At 40.3% G+C, this 19,791-nt stretch overlaps 1 protein-coding gene across 1 annotated transcript; it reads left to right on the top strand.

Annotated features, from left to right (window-relative positions):
• The first annotated feature begins 612 nt into the window (after window positions 1-612).
• cplx2a (complexin 2a) lies at window positions 613-19,287 on the top strand. Its single transcript, XM_071503532.1, has 4 exons — window positions 613-838; window positions 2,387-2,471; window positions 15,600-15,778; window positions 17,546-19,287. The coding sequence occupies exons 2-4, from the start codon at window positions 2,441-2,443 to the stop codon at window positions 17,735-17,737; spliced, it is 402 nt and encodes a 133-aa protein (XP_071359633.1). The 5' UTR covers window positions 613-838; window positions 2,387-2,440; the 3' UTR covers window positions 17,738-19,287.
• The last annotated feature ends 504 nt before the right edge of the window (window positions 19,288-19,791 follow it).

The raw sequence follows: 19,791 nt of genomic DNA, 5'->3' as shown, positions 1-19,791 counted from the left end.
CACCAGACAACAGGCAGGCGTTAGCCGGTGAATATGGTGGGGCATTTAGCAGCTAAAGAGCCTGATATTACTTTATTAGATGTTGGTGGAGACCAAACCAGGGGGTCAAAGGGAGAGTGAATATTGGACTTATGTTTGCATGAATCCAAATGAATACTCTTGTTTCTCTGATCTGCTGGATGTCTAAATAGGCAACATGTACACTGCAACATTACATGACAACAATGTGCTAACAACCTTAGTGTCCCTTAGTGGGAAAAAAGATCTAGTAATGATGCTTTAAATCTGTATATTACATGTAAGTTTAACAAAGAAAACTACATTTTCTCTCTGGGGAGACAGTGAATGATTTTGAACCTTACAGACTTTGGATTAATGGAATAAGATTGTGAATGAAGAGCTGCAGTTTTTATGAAAATGCTCATTTGATGTTTGTCCTTTGTTACAGTTCTGAAGTTGTAATCTATGTGTGTTCACTATGACACACTTGGAGCCATTAAAGTACTTTTTTTTTTTTTTAATTATTTCTGTTGAATAAAACCCTCACTGAAGTGATATTACACTGATGTGCCCCCCCCCCCTCTCCCTCTGCATGCTCTCATCTCCTCCTGCAGGGAATTCAGCCTCTTCCTCCGCCGCTGCAGCCTCACTCTGACACAACCGGCATGTCTGCAAACTGAGAGCCAGAGAGAGAGAGACACACAAATCCCTCCTTTTTTAGACGCACAACTTGTGTTTTCTTTCAGCACCGCAGAAGGCGAAAATTAAAGGTGGTTATAGCATTGCGACGAGGCTTTTTCCCCGGTGGGATAAGGACTTGGAGGAGCATCACAACAAGGTAAAGGATATGTTCGAACAAACCTAACACAGAGATGCTGGTGTGCAGCTTTACTGTACGGGACAGGATGGAGGTAGGCTGGTGCACTTGGTGGAAGATGCTGATGCTGATCTTACAGCAGCCTATTGTGCATGTACCGTTGAGACTTCCGAGTCCGTGCATGCAGGCTGCGGTGGGTGCAGAAATAAATTGGACAAAGAGTACGTACACCGCTGTAATTGCGCCGAAATGCTGCACCGCGCCAGGAGCAGTTAACACTGTAAAGGGTTCATGTGAGGGGAAACTGATGCTGCAGCAGATGATGGTGATGATGGAGAGGAAGGGAACCAGGAAATGATTTGAGGACGCTCGGCTGGTGCAGATTCGACTTGGGGCGAATGAAAACGACCCGCGGACGAAACAGCGCTATAATGAGAGCAGCAAGTTTTCGGGAGGATTTTATTTTTTCTGCTTGCCTGCTCTGCAGAGGGATGCTGTTCAGATGCAGCAAAACTACCCGTGGCTTTGTTCTGTCGTAAAAAAAAAAAAAAATGAAGGAAAAATGATCATAAAGTGCAGGAAGGTCGCTATAAAGTCGGTTTTGAGCAGTGCAACCCACATAGAAATATCAGCGATATATCAAATGATAAATGATATCATAAAATAGCCTTTATATTTTTCCATTATCATAAAGTCAAGGTCTGTAAACTCACAACCGAGCACCTCGGGCACAACGTCCCAGCAGCAATGTTATAGAAACAAGGCAATTTCCACATAAAGTTATAAATTCACTGTTGAGCAGCCCTGAGTCACTATAAATCCCAACACAAATACAACAGAATTATTATAGCGATAACACAAACACATGAGAGCCATAGATACACTGTAAGACGTTGTAGGATAGCAGAGCATCTCTAAAAAAAATTCTCCTTTGTCTTGTCATGCAATGCTCTTGCAGATTGTGTGAGGTAATGCTCTCTCAGACTCCTGCACTGACAGAAAACCATGTCTTCATTTGCTCATCTTTGACCCTGGCTTTGTCCCCACCCCCTCCCGCTTTTTTCTTTTATTTAATTCTGGGAGTCATTTCCATGAGGATACATCACAGACAGTCAGGCAACGTCAGCATAATTCCACACAAGATGGAGTTCGGTTGTAATTCCAGGGCGCAGGTGCCATGGCAAAACTCACGGACACGGTGTGGTACTGGAGGGCAAAGCCAACTTAACCCAGTTTAGTCACCTTTGTTGTTCTTGGGAATAACCAGATCGCATTTTGAGGGTGTTTAAGATATAGTTTAATGCTGCTCAGGAAGTAGAATTAAAGTGAGCTAATATATGTGGAGATATTGTGATGATTGGAAAAATAATCTTTTTTTTGGTGGTCCTTTGCCAAACAAGGATCTCCGTCTGGAGGTCGTGTCCTATCCGAATCAAGCCTCATCTTCATCATCATCCTCCCCCATCCCATCAAACTCCTGTATATGAAACCCACTGGAGTGAAACTGCGTGTCTTAACAGTGGTGTTCTCACAGTCACAGCTTGTGTATTCTCTGTCCCCTGGCTGCAGGTCTGTCCCTGATAACGTGACCACTGAAGGAAGAGAACACAGAACTGCTTCATCATGAATTTTGTAATGAAAGCTGCGCTGGGAGGTGAGTAGTCTGTTGGGCCGGAGGTTGATTTAACAGCACTGCAGTGTAAAGGATTTAAAGGGATGTTTAGCAGCAGTGGCAGCAGTACTGCTCCAGTAGTAGCCTGGTAGTTGTGTGGACACTGCGAAGCGATAATCCATCCTGCACCAAACTACTGACTTCAAACATCAGCTCCGCATTCCCTCTTTCCTCATCTCCGCATCCATCTTTTAAAAAACCTCTCAGAGCAGGGAGGGTTTTATTAACAGACATGCGGCCAAGTCTTTGACTGTGCCAAAATCAGGATTACAGAAACCTGTTCACCGTTTGTTGCTCTACATTTGTGCCTTTGTAGAAAAGGACTGTTGCAGATAAAATAGGACACCAGCAGAAGCACCAGTAGTAGGTCTACTCATATACTAAAAATTCACTTGTCAAGTGAAAACCTTGTATCTCTAAAATGTCACCTTCTCAGGACGGCAGCAGCCTTTTTTCTATCTTTATCTTTATACAGTTAATGCTTTATGATATCGTTAACCAGATACTTAAACCAGCTGATGGCAACATTGAGGCAGGTGATACAGAGAAAGGCCATTTTGCCAAGAACTATGAGTAACATTTTTTTTCACAAGACTTTCGTCCTTTAAAGCCTTCAGGTATTATCCTTTAGAATATTATCTTAGCTATTATTTGCCCCCTAATTAGTCCTCATTATAGCCCTGTAATTCATCCTCCTTGTCAGCTATAGCTTCAAGGGGAAAGGCAGCAAAGTAACACCAGTAGTTATACTGTAGCAGCTGCACACACATACTGGTCAGTCGTGACCGTGATGCTGAGCTGTTGTTGTCCAGGTTACAGAGGTGTTAGGTGGTTACAGTTGGGATGTGGAGTTGAAGCAGAGCACCGGCTCCTCATTGGGATGCAGAGGATGCAAGCGCTGCCTCGTTCTGCAAAGCTGCTGTGCCTCGTGTCTGCGCCATGAATTCTTAAATCAACTGCATTGCACTGGATGCTGGCTTTACTCCGCAGAAGTCAGGCTGCACTCTGCCTGCGGACTTTGGGAATACATTTGACAGTGTGGGTGTTTGCTCTTGTGCGTGTGAGTCTGTACTCTGCCTGTGCAGGAGAGATGTTTTATAGATACTGTATAGGACAGTGTGTGTGTGTGTGTGTGTGTGTGTGTGTGTGTGTGTGTGTGTGTGTGTGTGTGTACTGCATCTCCAGGCAAGATAAATAATGGAGGCTGTGCTCGCCTACTTTATTTTTGTGTGTGAGGGAAAGGTGAGAGAGTGAGAAAGGATGCAAGGAAGAGACATTTTGATAATCTACAGGTATGTGTGTTTAGTAAAAATGCATTTCAGCATTCATCATAGTAGTCCTTTGGTCCTGGTCCAAATTTGATGACTTGGACACAGTGACCTCCTTCCACAGAATGTCTGCAAAAATGCTGACGGTGCGTTGATCACTAAATCTCCCTGTGGGGAAAAAAAATCCAATAATGAAACCAACCAATTAGCCAGGTAATTCATCAGCTGAGCCATCACTCGGACTGCCAGAGCCTGTCAGTCAATACATCAATGTTAGTGAAATATTCTTTAATCAATTCAGCTGCATTATTGGGTATGGATGGGGTTTTGTGGTCTAAGTCCCCAGGTGGAGTCCACCTGGAAAAAAATCGGTACGTGTTGTCCTCCTCTGTCCCTTCCCACGTTTCCTGCCTGTCTTCACAGTCAACTAACAAATAAAGGCAAAAAGATGAACATATCATTTCCTTCTGTAAACTAACAAAGAGAATGACCACCATTTTTATCAGCCTCGCCAACAGCATGGCTCTATGGGTGTCAGTGTAGGTCCATCAGTCCACCACCTTGGTCCAAGTTGAAATGGCTCAAAAACTATTGGATGCATTGCCGTGAAATTGCACACGGACATGCGACTTTCCCTCTATCTCCACCATGAGGTTGACATTTATTTATTTATTAAATTAGTAATTTAATGGGTAGTCTCATTGAGATTAAGATCTCTTTTTCAAGAGAGACCTGAGAACAAGAAGCAATCACAAAGACACAGTTAACAACAAAGACAACACAACCACACAATACAAGTAACTAAGAAACAAAGAATCAAGAAAAACATTACATGAGTCATAAAATACATCAAATAATAAAGCTTTAAAATCTCTGAGGGAAATTTAAAGCTCTAGTTTGAGGGCAGTTTGCAGCTCATTCCATTTAAATGGTGCATAGTACTTGAAACCAGTTCTGCCAATATTAGTGTGTGCATGATGGAAGGTTAAGTAGTTACTGGATGGTGCACTGTGGACACTGGATTTAAATGAGAGAGGAGATGTGAGGGAGTTTGGATGCTTTAACAGTAGAGCTTTATAAATGTACAACATGAGATGCCTGTTTCTTCTTGACTGCAGGGAGGTCCAACCCACGGTGCGATACAGAGGACAATGATGAGTACGGTACTTGTCATTTGTGATAAAGCATAGTGCACAATGATGCACAGGGTTTAACTGCTGGAGTGTTGATGGGGCAGCATGACAATACAGAATATCTCCATATTCAAAGAACAGACACGAAGGTTGAGTGCACATAGTTTTATGGCTGGAAGGAAACAAAAACTTTAATTCTATACAGGAAATTGATTTTTAATTGTTGAATCAGATGTTGAATATGAGTCGTGAATGATTTGTAGCTTTTGAGTAAAATATCAGGTAATCAGCCAAAATTTCAGTTTGTCCAGTTTATCACAAAATACCTGCAAAACTAAGTGCACCAGCACCAGCTGTAGAGCTTATACTGGATATGGACATCGTCACTAAATAAAGCATCTTGCTGGAAACCTGTGAAATTACTGTATAGAGGTACATTTGCGACACATTTACACATTTTAACCACATGCCACCTTTTACATGAATCTATTAACTATAGCAGCTAACATGACACATAAGCCAGTGAGAATTGGCAGCTTTAGCTAAATGACCAGTTTGCTCCACAGGTAGAGAGAAATGACCTGTGTGTGACGGCACTGTTTGCTGCTGCACAAGTTAGGAGTATACAATCACACACATTCTGTTTATTACAGTTGTAACATCAGCATGTATGGAATTCCTGCTCCAGCCTCTACAAAAACCAGTCACTGCAAAAACTCCCATTAGAGGTGGCTGCAGTGTAAACAGACACAGCTTCACTCCTGATGAACTGTGTCAATACAGGATTCAATCAGTGTTACTGATCAACCACACAGGAGCTCAGGTCTCGACAGAGACGCTGCCTGTTTGACTTTTTTTCTCTGGGAAATTATAAGCATAACAATATAAAAGAATATAAAATATAAAGATATATTTTCCACCAAAAGCCACTAGACTGCAGTCAGCAGACTAACACGGAGTTAGTCGTTTTCATTAAACAACCTTAAACACATGGTAACAGTGGGAGCTGTCTGATCTTAAAACAGACGTTTATTCCTGCGGTTTCAGTGTAAAACCTTCCACTGCCATCATAAAATCCAGAGCTCTGACCTCACTGGAGCTATTTCTGAACTCTGGGCTAACGGGCACGTTTCCTTCTTGAGATAATGAACATTTTCTTCTCATTATTTCTGCAATTTGTGCAGTTTTAGGCACCAAAACAACTTTTCACGTTGATCTCCTCTCTCGCCCTTAGTCATTTTTGGGTTATTTTCTGCCCCCGTGCCTGCACACACATCTCACTGATGACATCGCCCGGAGACTTGTCTATTAGCAAATGTCAACACGCTAACACGTGAAATCAGCATGTTAGCATTGTCACTCTGAGCATGTTAAAATGCTGACGTTAGCATTTAGCTCTAAGCGCAGCTGTGTCAAAGCACAGCCTCACAGCATGTAAATGTTGTCATCTGCCCATCTCTGCAAGGGTCCAGACCATAATCGCCACCAAAGGTGTGACCAGGTCTGTCTGTGCAGAAATGTTAAACAGAGCTGCGCATGTTTCTGTGTCTATTTTTGGACTATTTCCGCACCTTTAGTCTTAACCTCTTCAATCAACTCAAATGAAAGAATTTATCCAGCCTGCAGAGATAAGTAACTTCTCGAGGGATTAGAAACAGAGTAAATCAAGATGGATTTATTTATTTTTTTTACTTTAACCATGAAAAGAGATCAGATCTTATGAGCTGTTGTTACCTTACTTTTTACCATCCTGTGATTTTTTGCTTTTGTTTAAGTTTGGATTTGCTTTTCTATCACTGAGTGTTTTTGCTGAGTATGTCAGGTAGTGAGTGTCTGGATGAGAGCCTCTGTGAAAGGGAGGGCGCTGCCAGTGCATTAACTAATCCTCCAAGGCTTCTCTGGTTCCCAATACTTGATAGAAAACAGAGCAATGAATGACTGTGATGATTCAGCATAAAATCCAGAGCCACACTTCTGCTGTTTGGATGTTTGCTGTATGTTATAGTCTTGCTGCTGCATTGTTTTTTGCTAAGTTACAGTACAGGGCATCCAAATATTTAAACAATTTGGAAGGGTCAGAAATTTGCTTTTATGTTATTTAATGTTGAAGATTTGAAGAAAAATTTGAGATTATTTTGTGGCAAATTGATCCCAAGGTCAAGAATGACCGATCCTTCTCACCTCCTTCTTTCTGTTTGGTCCAACATGCAGCTCCAGTTTGGCATTTACAGTAGTTACCTCCCCGAGTTTCCATGTAGAAACGACGGTCTGGTCCAAACCAGTCCCCAGTTAAGATTTTGGGCGTGCTATGTTGGATATCACAACACATTTGCTATGAATATTTTCCAGAGAAGTATGGCAGCAAGGTGGTGGCTGCTGAAAGATAACTGATCAAAACAGGCTTCATTTGTGCAGCATGTGCTGTAGTGCAGAACCCTGGCAGTTCATTTTAATAGAAGCTTCGCTCCTCTGATTGTTATTCTATGTAAAATCATGAACCTGCTCTTTGCCGTAGACCGTAGCTATACATGCATCAAGGTGCTTTGGTGCAGTACTTAGGAAATTGGTTCCTGGATTACATGCAATCTTGGAACAAAATTTCAGGGAAGTTATACGAAGATGTGGTGAACAAGTTAAAAAAAATCCTCAAAGCAGAGCTACTGCTTCTGGACACACAACATGTCTCCTTTCCACATCATGAGTATGTAATTTACATAATGGACCCTACTGGACAATTACTAATATTATCATACTACACTGTCCACAGTGTGAAAATGTTTCTGACCTTACATCTCAACATGAGAAATAAGGGTGCACCTCACTGTCTTCATTAACAGTTCAGGTTTCAGCTTTAACAACAGGCGTAGTAAGAAATAGCTCACTAATTGGCCTTTTGTGAAACAATCCTATCCAGCCCACAAAATAGAGAACTACTGATGCAGCTAAAACCTCTTATGTCATTGCTAACTATTACTGAACAATGTAAACTTGTAGGTGGAGCAGTTTCGAGGTTAACATATACTGCACCTTTGGCTCTTGAGACTACAGTTTGTTGGTCAACACTGGAGCTCACAGGTTGCTACAGAATCTCATCCTGGAACCAAAGATAATGAAGTTGTGCTTCTTACAATTATTAATCAGTCAAGAACTGTTGTTATTTGGAAGCCACAAAAAAGCCCTAGCACAGCTCTTAAATTCAGGAATAACTGTGGTTTCTTTGTGCAGTGATTGATTTTGCTCCAGAGTGCTTCAGTGCTGACTCGGCACTTCCTAACTCCTAAAAGTTAAAGTAAGTTTGACAGAGTAGGGGGCTGTGAAGTGAGGTAGACATTAGTCCCAAGGTTTGAAGCTCAGTCAAACCTCGAAGGCCTCTGGCAGCAGTCAGACTTTGGCTATATTAGTGGAAAAGTCAGCAGAGCCGCCTCTTAGTCAATGGTAGAATTAAATTACCAAATAAACAATTATTTAACTTCTGTATTATGTCTAATTAGCAAATGTGTGGTTTGCCAAATTGGGGAATCCGTGTGCTACAGGAATAAATAGGGTCTGGGAAACATGAACTATACTTTATAAATTTATACATTTTAGCATAAATCATGAATTTGGTAATAATTTGTTGATGTTTTTTCGTTCTAAGTAGCTCCTGTTGTTAAGTCATGTTTAAAAGATTTATTAGTGGAGTTTTTCATCATCAGTATTTGATAATGTCTAAAGATAGAGTGTGTTCTGCAGCTTGTTATGCCCATTGTTTTATTATTTATTTATTCATTTTTTAGCATCTTGAGACCAGTGGTTAGGATTTTTTCAAATATAAAATAAGACTTGCCTTGAATGTTCTTATTTTGGATAGCTAAATGAAGATGCAGACATGAAAGGGATTACTGACTCATCTTTTCTCTAGGCTGACACCAGAAGTGGTAAAATGTATGTGCTCTCTGGATAAGACACTTAGTTCAGCGTACCGCTCTGACGATACTTAAAATAGCTTACGGCAGTGAATGGCCTTGTCCTGACTGAAGCTTTGTGACAAAACTTATTTCATTTTTAATCCTTTTGGAGACTACTCTGACAACTGATGTTGCCAATACAAACCCAATGTTTTTTTTTTTTTTCATTTTGCAAACAATGCAAAAATTTAGACTTGCAAAAGGCATTTTTGAAAAAGTCACTGCTGCAATGTGCAAAGGATAAAAGGCAGAAAAGAAGCGAGCAATAGTTGACCTCACCATGCTCAGTGTTGTGCATTATTTGTCTGCTCATCCGGGATTACTTACAGAATTAGCAAACCAGCTAATGTTACTTTGTATTGATACTGAAAGGCTGCTGAGCCCTAAAGCATAGCTGCTGAACCTTCTTGACAAGGCTAGCAATATTCTATACTGTTCTTACAATCAACAAGTTCCATTCAAAGAGCAAAACCAACAATGAATTTTTCTTACTATCAAGTATTACATCATAACTGTTGGTAAATACTCACTGTGGCACAAAATGTGTATTAATCTGAGGCTGGAAATAGTCCCAAACAAATGCTGTTTACGCAAGTTTGAGAAACATCCGCCACAGTGCCCAGACATTAAAAACAACAATTAACAGCAATTAACAACAATAACAAACAAACAACGAAACCGAAGCAAAACCATTAAACTATGTATTGTATATAATGTAAACAAAATGAGGATATACTGCAACTGTCTTGTTAATAAAATCCTATTTTTCATTTTGACCCTTGTTAATTGATCATTTTAACAAGGGTACAATAACAGGTTTTTTGGGGTTATTTTTATCTTACATGCAAATACTGCCATTCCCATGTGTTTTAACATACCTGTGCTACTTGAGGTGAAATAAAGGGAACAGAAGACACTTTGAGATGTTCTCACCTCACCTTGACTCCTCAAAGTACAGATAACCCAATTTAGCAGCACTCTAATATGACTGGTTCAGGGAATAAGGTCTTTATTGCTTGATTGGTCTACAGGGTTATCGCTGACTGATACACACACACACACTCGTCATTATTGACATAATGTATTCCATGGCTTCTTACCTTAACCCTAAAACCAAGTCTTAACCCTGAAACCGCCATTCACACCTGTGGGGTCCAGCATTTTGGTCCCCACAAAGCTGTCGGACCCCACAAGTGTGGTGGACTCCCGGTTTTAAGACCCCATGAATACAGTAAAACACACACTCACACACACATACACACACTTTCCCCATCTTCTTGTACATTACGCCAGCAAATCAAATTCAGTTCGTCAAACTGACCTTGAACTTGAATGCAAGGGGTGTGTGTGTGTGTGTGTGTGTGTGTGTGTGTGTGTGTGTGTGTGTGTGTGTGTGTGTCTCTACATGTGTGTTTGACAGTGCGCCCAGACACTATAAATAATGCATTCAACCATCTTAAGTGTTGAGAGACTGAGAGAGAGCAAGACACGGAGTAGAAAGGCTATTTTTATTATAACCTTTTTATGGCAGCTTTCTTATAAAAAAAAATATACAAATATTTTACACCTACACTGAAAGAAAAAAAAGTGTTAACTTCTGTTATCTGCTAAACACATCCTGCGGTTAAAGGCCACTCACCTCGAGTTAATCACTTAATTTTCTTTAACCAAGTAATTAACTGCAATTCTGTGAGTTAGGTTCACTGACATCTTCTTCATAAAACTTTTCAAATATTATGGCAGAAATTACGTGCACCTAAGCCACCTATATTTATGGCAATATTTATGTTGATAAATAATTTATGTTGAAAAATGTGGTATTTAGGAACCCGAGTCCCAGGTCTGAGTAAAGTTTTCTGACTTAGAGTCTCATTTGAAAGAGTCTGCAACGCTGCTCCACCTGAAGGAAATTTAAAGTGACTCAAAGCAAAACTGCCACCAATTAGAGAATAAAGAAGTAGCGGATCATCAGTGAGCACTTTCTCTCCTCCTTCTCTACCAGCTTCTCCCCAGCCACATTTTTTCTTCTGTAAAATAAGCTTTGTTGAGACAAAGGTTTTCTGTCCTGAAGGCCAAACCTAGATCTTTATACTCATCCGCTTTCCCACCACACTTTGAATTTAGAGAGGGATTTGCCTGAGAACCTTGAGTGGGAAAAGAGTAGATAAGTACAGTTTATCTGATGCTGTCAAAAGTTCAAGCACAGGGTTAAGGTTACTCAAGGTTAGTCTTCTTTTCTGCTCTTTGAATTTAGCAAAGAACTTTCAGAAGGAAAAGGATTAGATAGATGACACCTTTTATCTAAGCACTGAAGCAATGTCCAAGGCAATGGAGAAAGAATTATAATTTTACCTTTGTTGGCAAAGTTAGAGGGGAATCGCTGCTGCAGGAAACTCTCTTAAAAAGTAGAATTTGCCAGATTGGATCTGATCTGTTGTGTCTTTGTTTCTCTTTTTAACAGGCATTTTCATGTTTTGTTCATGCATGGGATAAGCAGGGTTACTGACCTCCCAGTCAACTCCCAAATGCATTGATATTTATTTTCTCTATAAGTCAAATTCTATGAAAACTGGCTTTGGTTTGGCACGATGGAGGATTTGCCTACAAAGTGGCTCCTTGTCTGTTCTGTTGTTGACTCACATATTGTAATGTGGGTTATACAAAATCAACAGAAGGAGGCTAAAGGCCAACGTGTCCGATTTCCATTACAGACCTTTATTAGCTTATATATCGAATGTCACTTCGACAGCTACAACAACCTAATAAAGAGTGAAGGGCTAAAGTGTAAAGACACTTTAATCAAAAACACTCAAACATAGCTCAACACAGCTTTTGTGATGCCTGAGAGCTTAATAGAATAATTCTGGTTTAAAAGGACACTGCTGTATCTCTCACAAAGTAGGAGCCGGTATCATAGCTCAATATAACTCAAGGCTTTGTCTCCCAGGATCCTCTTTTTTACATTTGAACAAAGACGATCTCAATGTGCTAATAAGATTTTGTGAAACCAGACCCAAGTTTGTCTTGGTTTGGCTCAGTGTTGTTAAAAGGGGTACTGGGGGGCTTTTTTCTAGGCCATGCGTGGTAAGGGAATCATTTGACAATGAGGCTTAGCTGGTTGTGAGTCATTGCTCCATTTACATGATTCAATACCAGTGTTTACATGGGCTTTATTGATAGAGATAATTCGGGTACCGGGCTCATAAGATGATCCTGAATCCTGCTTGCAGTATGTCAGATAATCTCTTACACTTGCTTTGCGAAATCTGGATGCATCTGGGATGTACTGACAACACTGAGGATACCAGTGCACGTAAACATTAGGTTTAATGTTGCTTTTCACCGAAGCTCATTGTTCTGCTGACTAAATCAAAGGTAAGACATAATGAATAGTACACTATTTATCTGCTGCACACACTGATTCTTAATTGGTCCAGTTGTAATTCATGCTGCCGTGTTTGCTAATATCATCAGATGACAGGAAATAAACGCTATTAAGATACAGTGGTCCAGTCGTCTCTATAATGTAGGTCAGTATGGAGGCAGGGTGAATGGTGATTGTATATGAAGAGTCCAGAGTAACACTTTAACTAGGATATGATATTTTTGAATGTACTGTAGATCGTTAATGCAAAGTCACACCAGATATTTTGCATACATGCATTTTGCATCCTGCATGCTTATACAGGGACGTGTATATTTGAGCACATACTGTGCATCCAAACATATGAAAAACAATTGCTGAAGAACTCACACGTGCCTGCCCGAAATAGAACTACTCAGATATTTATATCCACATGTGCATACAGGGACTCTTGCTGTATATGCACTTTAGCTCTATTTCCCTCTCGCTTTTTCACTCACACATATTCTCACTCGTAAGGAGTAAAGATAGTGTATCATGGCTGGACAGATATTGTTCTGGTAGCTTCTCTGTGCTGTTTATCAAATCTGATAAAAGAAAAAGAAATCTGATACAGCCGTACCTCACTTTACTTTGGCTCTCTCTTTGAATTTCCCTCTCATCTGTCTCAGTCTCTTTCAGTGAGATCCAAGTGGCTCATTAACGTGGCAGATCGATTGCTCTGTTGTTTTTTAAATTCAGTTTCCATCTTTGACACTGGTGTATAATTTTAACCTCTTTGCTGTGGTGTGCTCTGCGTTTCCCAGAGAGCACCTGTTTAAGTTTCCGTGGGCGGCCATCTTTGCCTCTTCATCACTTAGATGGGCGAGTTTGAAAGGGATAGATTGGCATTTTTGGAAATACTCTTATTTACTTTCTTGCCAAGATTGAAGTGGAAAGATCAATACCACTCCCATGCTTGTAGGAAATTATAGCCAGCAGACAGTTAGCTTATCTTAGCATAGAGATGGGAAATGGGGGGGAAACAGCCAGCCTTTCTGACTTTTTTGCAAAAATCCACCAAACCAAACTACTAGCTTCATATTTATAGACAGACTTAAAAGTGAAAGTGTGGTGATTTTTTCTGCTTCTCCTTCAGGTCTCATACAGAACTTTTAAGATTAAGATATTTGATCTGAGAATCTGTTAATGGCCAGTACACAGTGTACACCGAAAAACATCAAAATGAAGAACTTGAAGATGTATACATTTATTTAAAAAAAACCAACCTCCTATTCTCTTTCTATAGACTGCAGTTTCTTATTTCCTTGTTACACGTTATTGTTCGACTCCGTTGCTCCTGCACTCATCCCATCCTTTCTTCCCCTCCATGTCTCCTGTCTTTTATCTCTCCGCATTCTGCTGCAGTTCACTTTTATTATGCTGATGAGTTAAAATACCAACGATACCGGGGGCAGCTGCAGACTAAAGGAGTACTCTGTCTTCCTCTCTTGGTTGCTTGCCTTCTCTCCTTAGATGCCCCTTCTCTGCCTCTAAACCTTTCCCTCCTCCTCCTCCTCCTCCTCTTCTTGCTCCTCCCGTCTTCGTGCTCCCCTCCATTTTTCTCTTCCTTTATCACTCTTTCCTTCACACCTAATTTCTTCTCCTCCTCCTTTTTCCCCTGCCTTCACTTTGTCACTTTCTTCTCGCTGCTCCCTCCCTTTTCTCTCTCCTCTCCATCTTTTCAGCTGTCACACTCGCTCTCCCTCTCTCTCTGGTCCCGCAGAAACTGCTGGGTAATCCCACTAACTGGAACAGCTCAGCTAATTGGACTCGATCGTTTCTGACAGATTCTCTCCCTGCCCTCATGCTCGCCTTGTTTTCCTAAATATGTCTTGTTTTTTTTTTTTGCAGCATACTGACTCCCTATCTCTCCTTATCCTTCTTTCTTCCTTTCCTTTTCCCTCCCCCTCGCTACTTATCTGCTCCAGCCTTTGCCCAAATCCTTCAGACCACTGGCTTTTCTCTACATCTTTTTTTCTTTTCTGTTGATGCTTAGTGACAGGTTTCCCTCTTTTCCCTCACACTCAGCATTTCTCTGCCTTTGCATCATGAAGCATTATTTTATGGGATATACAGTACAACTCCTATAGGAACAGTAAGAGGGTTTGAACAAGACATAAGGGCTTGCGTTGTGGGGTATAACACATAAATCTCAAATTCATATACTCTCGGACATCTCTGATTGGCCTTTGTTCTTTCTTATACTAATTATACAGAAAGCTTCTATCAACCTGCTTTTCTGTCTCTGTTTGCTTCAATGTAAGATAAGTATTGTGGAAACAATATAGATAGACGGTTATATAAATATAGGAAATATGGAAAAGGCAGATGTTAGGAACAATTTACAGACTTTTTTTTGGTGAATTCGTGACAGTTCTAAAAATCTGTCCCCCCCAAAGACCATTACTATTCCCAAGGAGCAGCAACGGTCCACTTTCCTCTCTTCTTCCTTACCATGGGAAGAATGTATGGTATGTATAGTGTCTCTGATCAGACTGTTAACAGGGTGGAGACACCATCAACAATTGCTTAGTCAGATATTTGTATTGATCACCATTTCACTGGTGACATCAGCAAAAAAAAAAAAAAAAAAATCACAGGAACACAACATATGATAAATGCCCTGTAAAAACAAATACATCTAACTAACTTAAGACAATAAAAACAGAAAAAAAGATATTATGCGGCATTTCATTAGTTTCAACTTGAATTTGAGGAGTAGGTAGAAAATACATAAACCTACAGAACTGAGAGTTTCACTAAATTGACATATTATGTAAACTGACAATACACTGTATATGTGGTGCAAATGAGAAAACCATTTCAGCAACATGTGCAGAATAGCAGCAGTGGTGTGAGGAGATTAACACCTTACTGGATCAGTATTTGTGACCATGCCCACTGAAAAGAGTGATGCAGGTTATCCTGAAGTGACCCAAAAGAAAATGTGGCCCTGGTTTCACAGGCTCTTCCACTCTGACAGGAACACAGTCCTGTGCAAAATAATAACACATAAAGTGACTTAGGAAAGAAAATGGACAGAGATATTGAACTTGACATCAAACGATAAAGTATATTGGCACAAAATAACAGCTAATAGCGTTTTTTATTGACTTTATGATTCTTTTATGACTTCACCTGTGGTTTGTAACTTGATCTGACTCTGTATCTGTCAGCCTCGGGAGTCCATTTACCTGCTTGTCATGTGTCTGCCTGCCTTCAGTCTCTGAGTCTATTTGTTTTTCTCACTGAGTCTCACAGACTAATTTGACATCTCAATCCTAGGGGCCTGCTAGAGCTGTCATTGTGTCTCACGTCTCTTTTTATCTCACTCTCTCTCTCTCTCCTTTTCTCAGGAGGACCTCCTGATGTGGGCAAGATGCTGGGAGGGGAGGAGAAGGAGGAGGACCCCGATGCAGCAAAGAAAGAGGAGGAGCGACAGGAGGCACTGAGGCAGCAGGAGGAGGAGAGGAAGGACAAATATGCCAAGATGGAGGCTGAGAGGGAAAGGATGAGGCAAGGCATCAGGGATAAGGTATAATGACAATGACAGACAATAAGCTGTTAACTAATGAACTGACTTGCTGAAAGACAGTTATTAACTGAGTAATAATACAAATAAAATAAAATAAAAATAAAAATTCTTTCTCACGTACATCCAATTCTTGTTACTACTTCTATTTCAAAAATTCTGTCACATCCATGTTTGATGATTTTGGATGCGATCCAGTCTCGATGTTAGTGTGGCTTCTAAAGGCTTCACGTCTTGGCTGTATGACAGCAAAACCCTTTTTTTTCTTAATTTTTTTTTATGACAGACCTGTGTTTGAATTTCAGTGTCATCACACTATTTTTGTTTGCTTTAATGTTATTTTTATCTTTTTCTGAGATTATAAAATAGATGAGTGGAGGATCAGGAGGGAGCTGTACAGAACTGTGAGAAGTAGAAAGCAATAGATGGACAAAATGAGGAGCCATGATCAATAAAAATCAGTTTGAATCAGACAGAAATGGGTGGGTCAAAGAGATACTGTCGAAAGCACAATATCTAGTATGTCAGTGTTAGTATTATGTGTCTTTTGCTGTATAAAAAGTGAGTGCAGCTGCAGTTAGCGTCAGTTCATATTAAGTGTAAGCACAGCATTTGCTCTTCCCTTCACAAATGACAGGCTGTAGTGCTGCTGTGAGGGTAATGGCTGCAGTGTAACCACTTCACTGTAGTGACAGTGTGAAAAACAGGCAGCCTGTGGGTCGGGCAGGTCCAAGGGAAACACTGTGAATCAATGGGATGAAAAGCAGCACTCCTCCCCTGGCTCCTCACATCCTCTGTTCTCCTTAAGTTCTCCCAGAGGAGAACAAAGAGCGAGGAACAACTCCCAAAGTGCTCCTTACTGAAAGGTTTCTGTCAGGGTCTTCCACAGCTTTATCCCATCGTGCCAGAGACTGCGAGAAATGTTCATATTATAGCTGAAGTCTGTGACTCAAAAACACATGTTCAAACCTCAGGTTGAGAGATGACAGTGCAAATAGTCACATTTGTGAATCTGTTTCGCCCTGGTATTGTTGGGAAATTTAATGACACTGAAATGTTTGACAAAGTCTGCCTGTGGTAATGAGAAATGGTAATTTTTTTCACTATAGTTATGGTGGAAAAAACAGTTTTTCATGTATGTATGTATATATATATACACACACACACACAAATATTGCTCTGCTGATAGACACAGAAAGTAACAAGAAACAGATTATGAAGGTAAAAAAGGCTCCAGAATGGCTGAGGTTCAGTGTTCAATAAGATGCATGTGCAGCAGTAAATGTGCATTGTGATGCATTCATGTTATATCCGAAATATCATACTTATGACTTTCTTATTTAAAAATAGCGTAATAAATAGCTTTCTGAAATTCCGACTTGAAAATAAGAAAGTACGGAGTTTACCATGCAATGTCATGTCACATTAAGACCGTCACTGGCTGCTATATATGTCAAAATTGCAACACTTCTGTGTTGGCTTCATTTTTCAATCCTGGATGCTGCTGCTTGTTTTCGACGTCAGTAAAATATATTCACAGTTTCCAATGACAGTGTGTGGAAAAAGTGCTTTCTGGGCCTCGGGGTGACATGTGATGATCCTGAAAGTTGCAGTACCTTAAGTGGCCACTACAGCAAAATCCCCTCACAACACAATACCTGGGGCTTGATTCAATCAGGCACCAATGTGAGTCTAGTGTTTTCTTTACCTGCATTTTATTTGCATCTTTCGCTCTAACCCGATATTTCTTTCTTTCTGTTTGAACACCAGTATGGCTTGAAAAAGCGTGAAGAGGCCGAAGCTGAGGCAGCAGCCGCTGCGGAGGAGCCTGCAGCCGGCAGCTTGACCCGACCCAAGAAGGCCGTGCCGGCCGGCTGCGGTGATGAGGAGGAAGAGGAAAGCATCATGGACCAAGTGATGAAATACCTGCCAGGCCCACTGCAAGACATGCTGAAGAAGTAGGTTAGCGAGCTAGCTAATGCTAACATTATCTAGCTTAGTTCATAGGCTCCATTCACAAGGTTGGCTCAAGCCAGGGTTCGTTTCCATCCACATCTAAGTGCGTAAAAAAGAAGTTAACGGTTCGGACAAATCAAAGTTTCATGGTGGGGAAATGAATCGGATGTGAACCAGCAGTGTGAATTTCAGCCATTAGACTAAGCTAGCCTGACCCAACGGTCAGACCAACGTTAGCTTGACTGATCTTAATGTTAGCTATGTTACACTGATGACGCTAACAGAGAGCAGAGGGGCTAAAGACACAATGTTTGATGGTTAGCCTTCTAGTCTGTGAAGTTTTAAACTCCTTTTTCTCTCCTCTGCGGTAGCTGCAGAGCTCTCTTCCGCAGCACTGAAAAATAATATCCTTGTCCACTACGCTGTTCACTCAATTTGTACATAAATAAAAATGAATACATGAGAAGCCTCTAGGTGGGCAAACAATCATAAGATATTATATGAAATTATTATACTAACTGTGTGTCTGTCTCAAAAATAAAAAAATATGTGATAACTTGATAAGCCATATTTTAAAAAGGAAATTTAAAGACTTGTTGTGTGCTGCCAAAGCTACTGTTTTGTGTTCGACCACGTCTAAAATTTATGTAAAACCTTTTGCACACAGTGTCACACATTCTCTGTAAAACCTATTGTCTATCTACCCTACAGTCCTTCAGTGCTCAATATCAAAGTGTGATAACATTCATGTAGTGTAGTGTTTAAAAATGTTTCAACTCCCCCGTTCAGTGCGTCTCCTTCTTATGTCTTGCATGCCATTTGTCTGGACAAGTCTGTTGTGTGAATATGTACAAACTCACCCCCCTCCCCTTCCCCGTTTATCCTCTTCTTTATCATGCAAAAAATATTAAGGCAATAACTCCTAAGTTTGTGTGTGTTTTCACTTCCATGTCAATATAACCGTTATTAATATCAGTAATAAAAAATGACATGTATGCATTCAGGAAATTTTATTTACAGGTTTGCAGGGTTTTCTTTTTTTGGTGTTTCTTTGTTTTGATGAAGAATGACCATATAGCCAAAACCTTAACCTTTCAGCCATAAAACAAGAACTTACAGTATATATACTATTACTATCAGGATCTACTACTCGGGAGAGAATGAATAGAAGCTGTATGAATAGATAAAAAATATGTGTTTGTGATTTTTAAACTATAATAAGCAGCATTAACTATTAACATGGACAAGAAGTGTGGATTTCAGATCACGTGAAGAATTCTGAGCAAGAGAGGAAGAGACCACTTTTCCCCCAGTACACACACACACACACACACAGTGATGTGAATACTGCAGTTTGGCTACTGATTTAGTTACACAGCAAAACCAGAAGTGTTTCAAAAGATGAGATGAAGAGATGCTTGGTTCCGTTCTTGTTATTGTTGTTTTAGAGGCGACAATGAGTCGCTGAGAGTGATGTGGAATGCTATGAGCAATAAAGGATTATCATGTATATTTCTGCCTGAGATTCAATAAAAACTTAAAACCTTGTTCACAGACATTAAAAATGTGTTATCCTCTTTTCTGAGCGATGTGGGGGTTGGCTTCACAAGTGCAGGTGAATGTAGCCAACAAGCTTCAAGGATCTTCAAGGTCCCATTGGTTTAGGATATTATGTGTAAATTCAGGCTTTTGTTCAAACATTGAGCTTCCTTGAGTCTGTTCCTCACAAAACATTTTGACATCTCACAGTAGGAAAAGCACAGGTGTAAGAAATGAAGTGTTTCGTTTCTGTTTCAGAGTTGAACAGTGGAGTATCCAACATTAATATTAACACCAGTGCTTTTCCTAGTAAGGAGTAATATGAAATACAGCACAGTCTATAACTCCGAATAAAATTAAATCAGAATTTACTAAATATTTTCAGTTTTATAGCTCCATTTCTTGGCTGTACACCAGGCACCAACCTGGTGTATCCACTTACTTCAAACTGATTATTGAGTAAAATGTTTGGTTCCTCTGCATAGTTTCACACAGTAAATGAACTGACACAAGCATTTTTA

This window comes from Trachinotus anak, unplaced genomic scaffold (assembly GCF_046630095.1).
Source record: "Trachinotus anak isolate AG129_WGS33_773 ecotype Australia unplaced genomic scaffold, CSIRO_AGI_Tana_v1 ptg000019l, whole genome shotgun sequence".
Taxonomy (NCBI): Eukaryota; Metazoa; Chordata; class Actinopteri; order Carangiformes; family Carangidae; genus Trachinotus; species Trachinotus anak.
Note: the sequence above shows the minus strand (reverse complement) of the source record. Positions and strands in the feature narration are given on the sequence as shown.